Below are 12,549 nucleotides of genomic sequence, written 5' to 3'. Positions count from 1 at the left end.
TTCGAATGTCCCCATATTGCTGTTCCACAGAACTGAACAGTGTTAACTTTCTATAGTGTGGTATATTCATCCCAAACTCTCCCGTGAGCAATGTTCAATGATAATTAATGTTTATTCATTTCTTAACTGGTCAGAATGAAGAATGCTGAATATTTTGACACCGTAATGTTATGTTGCAGACACCAAGTGACCTGACTGAACCCTCTGGAGACCATGACTGGAATGATAGATACACTTCATCCTTACAACAGGTTACTACTTCTTGTCATGATATACTAGGTTTGAGTTTTCAGCTTTCTTTGACAAACACAGGAGAAGTTATAAGTCAGAAACATAGACTCTCCATGATTTCAGTCGTCATGTCCTCATATTTCTTCAGACCTGAAAAACCTGAGTGTGTTTCAGGTGACATGACTTTTGTCTTAACCTAACTCTGGAGAGCCTGTGTTCGAATGTCCCCATATTGCTGTTCCACAGAACTGAACAGTGTTAACTTTCTATAGTGTGGTATATTCATCCCAAACTCTCCCGTGAGCAATGTTCAATGATAATTAATATGTATTCATTTCTTAACTGGTCAAAATGAAGAATGCTGAATATTTTGACACCGTAATGTTATGTTGCAGACACCAAGTGACCTGACTGAACCCTCTGGAGACCATGAATGGAATGATAGATACACTTCATCCTTACAACAGGTTTCTACTTCTTGTCATGATATACTAGGTTTGAATTTTCAGCTTTCTTTGACAAACACAGGAGAAGTTATAAATCAGAAACATGGACTCTCCATGATTTCAGTCGTCATGTCCTCATATTTCTTTAGACCTGAAAAACCTGAGTGTGTTTCAGGTGTCATGACTTTTGTCTTAACCTAACTCTGGAGAGCCTGTATTCGAATGTCCCCATATTGCTGTTACTCAGAGCTGAACAGTGTTAACTTACTATAGTGTGGTACATTATTCCCAAACTCTCCTGTGAGCAATGTTCAATGAGAAATAATGTTTATTCATTTCTTAACTGGTCAGAATGAAGAATGCTGAAACTTTTGACACCGTAATGTTGTTATGTTGCAGACATCAAGTGACAGGTACCTGACTGAACCCTCTGGAAACCAATAATGGAGTGAGAGATCCACTTCATCCTTACAACAGGTTACTACTTCTTATCATGATATACTAGGTTTGAGTTTTCAGCTTTCTTTGACAAACACAGGAGAAGTTATAAATCAGAAACATGGACTCTCCATTATTTCAGTCGTCATGTCCTCATATTTCTTCAGACCTGAAAAACCTGAGTGTGTTTCAGGTGACATGACTTTTGTCTTAACCTAACTCTGGAGAGCCTGTGTTCGAATGTCCCCATATTGCTGTTCCACAGAACTGAACAGTGTTAACTTTCTATAGTGTGGTATATTCATCCCAAACTCTCCCGTGAGCAATGTTCAATGATAATGAATGTTTATTCATTTCTTAACTGGTCAGAATGAAGAATGCTGAATATTTTGACACCGTAATGTTATGTTGCAGACACCAAGTGACCTGACTGAACCCTCTGGAGACCATGAATGGAGTGAGAGATCCACTTCATTCTTACAACAGGTTACTACTTCTTATCATGATATACTAGGTTTGAGTTTTCAGCTTTCTTTGACAAACACAGGAGAAGTTATAAGTCAGAAACATAGACTCTCCATGATTTCAGTCGTCATGTCCTCATATTTCTTCAGACCTGAAAAACCTGAGTGTGTTTCAGGTGACATGACTTTTGTCTTAACCTAACTCTGGAGAGCCTGTGTTCGAATGTCCCCATATTGCTGTTCCACAGAACTGAACAGTGTTAACTTTCTATAGTGTGGTATATTCATCCCAAACTCTCCCGTGAGCAATGTTCAATGATAATTAATATGTATTCATTTCTTAACTGGTCAAAATGAAGAATGCTGAATATTTTGACACCGTAATGTTATGTTGCAGACACCAAGTGACCTGACTGAACCCTCTGGAGACCATGAATGGAATGATAGATACACTTCATCCTTACAACAGGTTTCTACTTCTTGTCATGATATACTAGGTTTGAGTTTTCAGCTTTCTTTGACAAACACAGGAGAAGTTATAAATCAGAAACATGGACTCTCCATGATTTCAGTCGTCATGTCCTCATATTTCTTTAGACCTGAAAAACCTGAGTGTGTTTCAGGTGTCATGACTTTTGTCTTAACCTAACTCTGGAGAGCCTGTGTTCGAATGTCCCCATATTGCTGTTACTCAGAGCTGAACAGTGTTAACTTACTATAGTGTGGTACATTATTCCCAAACTCTCCTGTGAGCAATGTTCAATGAGAAATAATGTTTATTCATTTCTTAACTGGTCAGAATGAAGAATGCTGAAACTTTTGACACCGTAATGTTGTTATGTTGCAGACATCAAGTGACAGGTACCTGACTGAACCCTCTGGAAACCAAGAATGGAGTGAGAGATCCACTTCATCCTTACAACAGGTTACTACTTCTTATCATGATATACTAGGTTTGAGTTTTAAGCTTTCTTTGACAAACACAGGAGAAGTTATAAATCAGAAACATGGACTCTCCATTATTTCAGTCGTCATGTCCTCATATTTCTTCAGACCTGAAAAACCTGAGTGTGTTTCAGGTGACATGACTTTTGTCTTAACCTAACTCTGGAGAGCCTGTGTTCGAATTTCCCCATATTGCTGTTCCACAGAACTGAACAGTGTTAACTTTCTATAGTGTGGTATATTCATCCCAAACTTTCCCGTGAGCAATGTTCAATGATAATTAATGTTTATTCATTTCTTAACTGGTCAGAATGAAGAATGCTGAATATTTTGACACCGTAATGTTATGTTCCAGACACCAAGTGACCTGACTGAACCCTCTGGAGACCATGAATGGAATGAGAGATAAATTCTCAAAATTCTCAAATTTTCAAAATTCTCATTATTTCCTGGAATATCTTATTTTGATTATTTTATTTTTCCATTTTTAATAAATAATGCCTTCTTTTACAGGTGGGAATAAGAGACGCACATGGACAGATGATGACGTGAAGGCTGTTGAGCGACATATGTTTGATTTCATAACAAGCCATAAAGTTTCAGGTAAAACGAGCTGTGAGTCCTGTCTCCACGCAGAGCCAGCAGCTCTGAAAGACAGAGGCTGGGTGTCCATCAAAAACTACATCCACAACAGGATATAACTTCATTAAAAAGGGAAATGAATGGCTAGTCCATTGAAATGCGAACACGTCTGGGTACATTTCAGTTCAAGTTAACTAAAGCAATAGCAATGGTGCATTTAGGGTGGGATGGTCAATTATGGGTTTCATATTTGTTGTTTAATACTGTGTTTCACGTTTGTTGTTTCATGATCTTCAAGAGCAATTTGGAAAATCCTTGAAGATGTATGAACATGTAAATTATACTGTATATCAGGCATGTCCCGATCTGGGCCTGGAGGGCCACTGTCGTGCCTGTTTTCCAGCTCTCCCGGCTGCATCACACCTGTTTCAGATGATCAGTTCATCAGTCAGCTCTGATGCAGCACTAGAACATCCTGGGAGAGCTGGAAAACAAAAAGACAGCGGCCCTTGAGGACCGACCTTGGACACCCCTGCTGTATATAAACGTACGTACGATATACAAACTTCTCACAAAAGATAGGCTTATTAGGTTTGAGGTGATATTTCAGAAAAACCCTAAAACATTTGAATTCATCCTATTTCAAGAATTTCAATACTTTTTGAAAAGTTGCTTTTGTCTAACGGTAGCTAAAGAAGTTGCTACACACATGGCACAATATATCGCCAGATTCATTAAAAATTCTTCATCGCAGTATTCACATTTTGACATAATCTTCTTCAGTTCAAACAACCCTCATCTATTGCAGTGCTTTGTGTCATGGAGAGGAGGTGGCATGTTTTCTGTGTTCATAATTTCATATTTGTCAGCAATTAAAAAATAAGAAAGTGGACTGACCACATATTTAACCGTCTCTTCTTCTTCACAGCTTATTTTACTATCTTGTATTATTAATGTGAATATTTGAGGGATGACGGGTGGAACGACTGTTTGGCACATTCGCCTCACAGTTCAGCAATTGGTATTTGAATGTTTAAATCTGGGCTTCCTTCCTTTGTAGAGTTCTCCCCATGCCCGAGCATGACAATTGGACACATGTGCCTAACATATACTGTTGGTATGTAACATGAGTGAATTTAAAAATACACACTTTACTCTTAGCTGGTCTTCATAAGTCATATATACTTGAAAATGATGTGTATCTAGGGGGCTCAAAATTCACAAAAACATGAAATGGTAGTGTGTTTGAGGTGACTGTCTCCATAATACACAAAAACCTGTCAATGTCCTCATATGTAGTAGTTTTGTCATAAATCAAAAAAAAATTACGTCCTAGCCAAAATCTGAGTAGATGGCTGTCTTCCTGATTTTTTTTCATGGTTACCATATTTTTTTGGAGCCTGTAGGACCACGGGAAAGGCATGTACCCATATGTCGGGTGAACAAACGGACGTCCTGAAAATGCACCAAAACACGTATGTGTGTGTGTGTTTGTGTGTGTGTGTGTGTGTGTGTGTGTGTGTGCGTGTGCGTGTGTCATGTCACTCTTGGCTACTGACAATGAATGGCATTGAAACAACTCTCTTGTCTTGGTCAAATATTGCTGTAATGTTACCGCTGTGTAAAACAACCGCACACACAAACACAATGCGAATGCAAGCTGCTCCTTCTTGTATTGTTGAACGTTAGCAAGTTGTAGCCACCCCCATGCCGGAAGAGAAGCCAAATAATTTAAAAGTGTATTATGGAAGCGTGACTGGTATTTCAGTGAAAATGTCCACAATAGGTAGAATTGTACTTTTTTTGGTTATTATTTTATGTGCTCACTTACTGAAGACAGTTTTCTCTTCTTGCAACTCAAACTGCTGTCGTAGCATCTCTGTCGTGATGGAGATTAACGAGGTCGACTCATGATGGGTTCTCGAGGGCAAAGGGGGATGTGTGCGTGAGAGAAACTGTGGGTGTTCGTATGCTGACATTGCACAGTGTCTTCCAGTAATGTCTAGAGACATGACGCCAGTTGTAGACCCACTGCCTCCCCTGTGGTACACACACCCATTGACACATACCCCAACACACCCCGATTCACACCGCATCAAAGCCCACATGACATTCTTCTCCCATCCACTTCTGTCTCTGTGATGGGCTCTTTACTGCCTCACGGCGCCCTCCCTTCATTTTCTTGTCACTGGGAACTTTTCCACCTTTTTTTTCTATTTGATCCTCTCACATACATCCACACACGGTTGTAGCCTAAAATGGAGTAATTATGAAATGGAGACAGATTATTCTGGGATGCTTGCACACTTATTACGTTCGTGAAGGTCACTATCGGGGAGGCAACATCACGAGTGATGTTGACACAATTTGCCTTTTTTTCTTGGTCTTTTCCTGCTCACTGCTCAGTATCGCAAATCCCTGATTTTATGTACACTCAGTCATGACGTAAGATCTACTTATGCAACGAAAGTCACGCAGACCTCAAGGTTTACTCTCACTTTCAATAGCCACTCTGTCCTATCGATGGAAAAAACGCCACATTTGTAATTCACACTTGTACGCATCAAAGCTTTGACTGGCTGTGGAGAAAAGATCAAGGCCGGTAATATGACACATGGCTCCATGGGTAATACATGATGCCCCCTGCGGCCCTGTTAATTACGCTGTCAGATAAAGAGGAAGAGAGAGAACATTTGGGCAGATAGAGGAAGGAGAGGTCCAGTGTGCCTTGTCTAGAGAGCGAGACCTTCGCAGCACAAGTTAGACTTGCACGGCGACTTTGGCAGCTGGAGCCGACACGTTATAAAAGGTTTTCTTTCTTTTGGGGGTGTTTTTGACAAGAACCTACATTTACAATTGTAAATGCAATTAACTTTGGATGAACAGAACAATCATTTTGTCTTGGTTTGTGGCCCCCACTTGTACCAATGTTTTATTTTCAATGCAATAATTGTAACCGGGACATACCAATCAGGACGATGCTTCTTTTTCCAATTGAGGTATAAAATTTGGTACCGTACTCAACATTGTAGAGTTCTGTGCTGGAACTGAAAGTTTTAAATGGCTGTCGATACACACACGCACCCAAGTCACCCAAGTCCTTGGCTGCACGCTCAGAGAGATAGTTGCATGCAGCCCCACTAATGTCCCACTAATCACCACAGCCTCAGTCGCCCAGCACGAGGCCCGACCTCTTATGCACGTGCAAGAGACGCTCTTAATATTTGTACCTCCTCTCTCCTTCCCTTTGCAACACACATGCTCAACACCAAGACGTGTCTGCTCCAAACATGCACGCCGTGACCACATACTGAGCAACACACTCGCTCTCGACTTCTGCTCTCCTCTAATCAGTCCGAGTCACCAATTAGCATATTGATTGTGACTAGTGCTTTTTGATCAGGCCAGCTAACACGTGCATGCGCTTTCCTTTCCGACTAAAACCTTTTACTGTCAGTATTAGCTCATTTTCAGACAGGTTGCTTTTTTTTTTTTTGCTATTTGTGATATTATCTAAAGTTCATCAGACACACTTTTAATTGACTCATCATAGACGGTATGTAATCGACTAGTCTTTGATTAGTCATCATGGTAAAAAAAACATTCTGCACCCCCCCCCCCCCCGACACACACTCACAACATGAACAGTAACATATTACTAACACTAACCGTGCCCGTTCTCTCCTCCACTCTCCCCAACCCCACCTGCCATCGGAATGGCCTGTAGAAGAGCCCACCTGTCGGCAAGGTTTGTCCCCTTTCTGTCTCACTCTCTGAGCAAGGCAGCAAGCATTGCGCTGCCTCACTGCCCATCAGCATCTCATTGACAGTTTATGACTTGCCATGCATAGTTTTACCTCGGTTGTATGACACATGATCATGTTGAAACCACTCTGCATGATTAAAGTATTTCAGCAATACTATAGAATGTTCTAAATAATGGACGATATGGCATTTGAAAACATCAATATGGGTTTTGGGTGAGGTGGTGGTGGGGAGGGGAGGAGGGTTATGGGGCACTTGGACACATTTGAGCACAGTTAATCCTCACGTCCACTCTCCCAATCCCAGCTGCATGCTTCATTGTCCCTCCCGCTCCATGCACACACCCACACACTCGCGCAGACCCACACAAATGTATTTGGATGTCCACTCACCTGGATCTGAGGGTTCCCAGTGGCGAGAACTCACTAATGATGTGTCTTCCGGATGAGCTTTACTTACCTATTTCCATTAAGGTATTCCATTAATGTTTTTTTGTTTTTTTCTTACATTTGCTACCCTCACCCAATCACGTTCTAATGATGAGTTTCTAATCACCCATAACTCTAGCGGTCATCCTTCCAGTATGGCTTCATGCTTGAGCCTATGACGTTGACTTCAGTCAATTCTTTTTTTTTTCCACATTTATGACATCCTATGGGGAAAGTAAGGCCTTAATGAAACCCAGCAGGCTATTTTGTATGTGGTTGCCAGATCAGAACAGTAAACTGGGAGTCGATCTGTAGTCAGCCAGTCTAAACCTGCAGTGAAAACGCTGTTGCCCTTAACCAGTAATGTCTTGCAGCGGCAGTTGCAGAGTCAAAGTCTCTGTGCTTCGTGACCTTCCTTTTACACTTGTGCATCAATACACTCAACAATATATATTTGTGTGTGTGTGTGTGTGTGTGTCGTGATTAAGCAAGGTCTGGCCTGGTTACTTTGTTTCACTGAAGACTTAATGAGGCACGTAAGAAGCTTTTAGAGTGAAAGGAGGTGGATAATATGGCGCGTGGTTCATTCATGTGCGTGTGTGTGTGTGTGTGTGTGTGTGTGTGTGTTTGCTACCAGCCAGACACATTGATGTTTTCTTCTGCCCTGCCGCACCTGAACTAATAAGCCTTAGACTAATCTGCCCCCTTTTTTTCTCTCTCTCTCGGTGTGTGACTTCACTAATGCTCTGTACTTAAGAAAACACTTAGGCTCACCAGTCTTACATGAAATTGATATCACAACAAGCAAAGGGAGATTTGCCAGCGTTCCTCAACAGCAAGTATCAAAGCTGACCAAAGTCTTAAATAAACTGGAGGGGGGGAAAAAAGGTACTTAAGGAACATGGCTAATCCCATCATAGGCACAAGCGCCCAGTCTGAGAGACTTTGAAATGCCACAGGAAATGTCTTGTCTCTGTGGATGTGTTTAAATGAGTTGTTGTTCCCTTCAAAGATGGAAGCATTAAAAGCATTTCACACACTGACCCCCAGTTGCCCTCACTGCGGCAGTCAATTAATTGAGAGGTTTAAGTGTGGTACGTTTTGAAAACGACCAACATTCCTGCTAAAGTTACACAGACACCTGAATGTGTTGCTGCCTTTATGTGGGATGCCTGATGGGATGTCATCAATTCTCGACAGACTCAAATTCAAGAAATATTGAAGAAAAAAAAAAAGATTGCCCAAGTCTGTTTTCCAGGTAGCATGGCACATTGATGTCTAATTTCTGTTCATGTGAGGAGTTTGCAATGCTGTACCTTCCTCCAACATTCCAAAGCCAGGCAGATTAATTTAAGTGTGTAAACTGTCCACAGGTGTGAATGTGGTTGCGAATGGTTGTTTTTATTCCATATGGCCCCTGTGATTGGCTGGCGACCAGACCAGGACCTCTGTTGGTTCTCTGGAACTAGAACTGGAGTGAAGAATGTAGCAGTACAATTGGGGGGGGGGGGGGGGGGGGGGTTCATCCATGCATTTCTGTCCGGGCTGCTCAGTACAGTTATGACTGAGAAGAATGGCTGTAGTTATATCCTGTGAAGAGAATAATCTGTAAATCAGACAGTCTGTAATTCTGGATTGACTTAATTTTTTTTGGCTCAAAGAACAAGCTCTTAAAAAACTCAACATTTACGCCGGCGTTTCAAGAAAGGTTCAGGGATGTTGATCCTAGTTGGTAGGAGCAGATGACAGCCCGCCCTCCCCCTCTGTCATGTCTTTCATCCATCCATCCTTCCATCCATCCATCCCTCTAGTCATCCTTCCCTACATCCCTTCTTCCCTCCTTCCCTCACCACCTGGAGCCAGCGAGCCGTAACACCAGAGGGAGGGGGGGAGCGATGATGAAGGGACAAGGGACTGCAAAGGGAGGATCACAGAGGGCTAGATGAATGGAGAGAAGAAAGATGCGGAAGGATGAAAGATGAAATGGGACTGACTGTCAAATAAATAAGATCTGAGATTTGGCTGTGGATACACTTGGCCATCTTGATGATGTATTGACTGCAAGGTGTGTTTAATTCAACGTTGTGTTGGACACGTCTGGAGACAAGAGACAGTCACCTATCCGTTGACCTGTATGCGTTCCCTGTTTGAGTGACACGATAAGTGCTAGGCTTAAAAGTAACACAGAGATGTACTGTATCTGCTCTGTTGGAAAATTGATTTTAACAATGAATTGCCACCTATGCAGAGATTTTGCTGTTCTCCATGTATGCGTTTGTATTGTGTCTTGAAAACTGGGAGCAAACAGGCCCCCCGGAGAGCTCATTTTGTCGTCTTCTCGCTTGATTTACTTCTTTCTTCCGCTGTTTATTACCAGTCATTACAAGCTGTTTGGAAACCTAATAGGACACGCTGACGAATAGACAGGAGAGACATGAGCAGGATAGTCAGTGGAACACAGTCATGTCTGCTGTGCGGGCGCATGGATGTGTTCCCGGGAGGATATTGGCACAAGCAGCACCACTTTACTTAACTTTCAAATAAAAGTGGTCTAATTTGCGCGATTGATGACAGCTCATGCGCTTTGCGCGTGTGCTGTCTGCGTTTCTTGAGTGTACCGTAGGCCTACTATTCGTAGTGTATCGCTTACTCTACCCACATTCCCACTTTGTATTCCTCGCGCTTGTCCAGGTGTGGCAGCGCCAGCTGCCAAACGACAATTACACTCAAACGCGCACGCGCACATGCACACGCATGCGCACAATACACGCTGTCGCGCTTCTCCTCTGCAAGGCGTTTTGCCTTTACGCGCTTCATAAACAGAGGCCAAGCAACAATTAACTCGCTGCTTAATTTGCTAACTATTTTGAATTCATTTTCTCCCGTGACAGGCGCATCTGTCACAGCTGGTGGGGAGTCGGTGTGTAAACGTAGGTGTGTGCGTGTGTGTTTACCTTTGTGTGTAAGGTGATCTGCCTTTCTGCTATTGCAATTGGGGGTTTTAAAGTATGATTTTCTTGCCCAGCATATGCGAACTTTTTGAGACCCGTCTTGGGTGTACACTGCTTCTCGCCCAAAGTCAACTGGAACGGGCTCCAGCTCTCAAGTAAACGATTGGGTGCCTTGATGCCATCTTACATTGTTTCCTAATGTTTCGTGAGCCAAGGCATGCCTTTTATTTCTCGTAATTTCCGGACTATAGAGCGCACCTGATGATAAGTCGCGACCACTACATTTTTTTTAAGGAAAAACATTTTGTACACACATAAGCCGCACCTGTCTATAGGCCGCAGGTGCCCACATTGTAACATGAGATACTTACAAAAAAAGATGGTACAAATAGAGTTTTCAAAGTTTTAATAACATACCTTAACTTTTCTTACCAAATACTGCCTATACGCCGGCAGCACCACGGCAGTAAAACAGCACTAAGAGGGCTGGTTAAAAAAAACCCATAAAAATCACTGTTCGCCGTCGCGTAATGCTTTTTTTTTTTCTATGAAGAAATCCTCACTTGCCGTAACACTCGGTCAACCATTCCTTCATTAGGCTTTCTACCATCCACGCTTTTGTGTCAACCTTCACGACAATGTCTTTCAGGAGGTTTTATGGCATGGTAATCCTTGGTGAATGCAATGTAGCCCAACTCACAGGTCAAATGCTCCCTCTCATGGCAGGCTGTTTTCAGTGTGACAGATGATAGTGCCTTCCTCGACATGTATATATCAACTTGTCTCACTCTTCCCTTTTCTGCTCGAGCGCCCCCTGTTGGCCGTTAGAAAAATCTTTATATAGGCTACTTCATTAAATAAGCCGTAAAGTTGTTGAAAGCGTGTGACAAAAGTCGCGGCTTATAGTCCGGAAATGACGGATTTGTTTATTTATTTCTCAAAAGGTTTCACACCGAGCCGCCAAACTATAACGCCACAAAGCGTATGACTACTGTAACCGAATATTGATCTGTTTAATTGAACACCAAGCTGATATGCTTGCAGGAAGTGACTTATTCTCTCGCACGAATGGCAACAGGTGGCTAATCAGGTTTATTGTATCTTCTGCCATCTTTCTCTTCTACCTGTCACTATATGCCGTTAACATTGATTGATCAACAAAAATACATTACCATTGCAACTACTTTGTAACTGAGGGGAAAAGTGGAGGCTTTGCATGGTGGATGTATTTTGGAAATATTTCATGATTACTTTTTATGGGTCTGTACTTTTATTTCCATAAGAATGTATCATTTCACAAATCACATCATATCAAAATAAATCCACACAAACCAAAGCAAACTGTGCCAAGTATCTCTCGTCCTTATGCGAGTAGTAAAAAAAAAAAAAGGCATAGAGTGAAACCAAGTGCAATAAAGGGAAACAGCTTTATGAACACTAAGCTGAATGAGGAACATGAATAAGGGACAGGATGGATTGTACAGAGGTGGAAGGGAGTGATTTGTGGCAGGTTTTGGCTGGCATGCACTCAGTCCTCTTGCTGAGCAGCTGGACTTCATTAATGGCCGGTGTTAATTACAGGAATTGAGCGCATGTACACACACATGCATGCCTTTAAGTACAGACACACAACTACGTATGCACACTCGCACAGACTGGGACTCAGGGTCACCTTGTTCTCGAGCCTTGGTTGAACCAGCAGAGTGGCGGGTGGATGGTGTCGGGCATTAATGGTGTTTTGACCATTTTTATTGGACATCTGGCATGATGTCACATTTTTAAAAGGGTGAGATGTAGCAGGCCTGTGTGATTTTTTTATTTTTTCCAAAGCCTACATTGTATTTTTGAAACCAGCGGCCCGGTGGTTATTTCACACTCGATCAAGTGATGTTTTGCAAATATGATTTCATTCATAGTTTTTAAGTGAGCTATCATGATGGACGGCTAACAGTCACCTCTGAGCTAGCTGTTGATTCACAATAGTCCCATATGAAGTTGCGCACGCTTCAGAATACGCTGCGGATGCCATGAAGAGAGAAGGAAGAAAATAGCAGCAGCCACAGCAGCAGCACAGTAGGAGATGGAATGCAAAGCCATGCTGGGAGTGGTTGAAGGGGGTCGTCTTTGACTCTTAATTACACAGCACAGGATAGGAGATTGCAGGATGGCGATAGAGGAAGAGAAAAATAACAGTACATTGATGCTCTTATCTGTTGTCTCTAAGCAGATGTCGACCAGGCTGTTCACTTTATTGCTGTTCAGGCCGTGTGTGACATGTACGCACACACCCTCGCACGCA

The 12,549-nt window shown here is 42.2% G+C and overlaps 1 protein-coding gene across 3 annotated transcripts in view; it reads left to right on the top strand.

Moving 5' to 3' along the window:
• znf423 (zinc finger protein 423) overlaps window positions 1–12,549 on the top strand; it is a 123,314-nt gene that overhangs the window by 67,647 nt on the left and 43,118 nt on the right. For 2 of the 3 annotated variants that reach the window (XM_052061516.1, XM_052061518.1), the window contains one exon: window positions 6,834–6,854. The exons of the other annotated variant lie outside the window; for it this stretch is intronic. In XM_052061516.1, coding sequence (XP_051917476.1) covers window positions 6,834–6,854 — 21 coding nt within the window. The remainder of the gene's footprint in view (window positions 1–6,833; window positions 6,855–12,549) is intronic. 3 annotated transcript variants of the gene reach the window in all.

Source organism: Hippocampus zosterae, chromosome 3 (assembly GCF_025434085.1).
Source record: "Hippocampus zosterae strain Florida chromosome 3, ASM2543408v3, whole genome shotgun sequence".
Taxonomy (NCBI): domain Eukaryota; kingdom Metazoa; phylum Chordata; class Actinopteri; order Syngnathiformes; family Syngnathidae; genus Hippocampus; species Hippocampus zosterae.
Note: the sequence above shows the minus strand (reverse complement) of the source record. Positions and strands in the feature narration are given on the sequence as shown.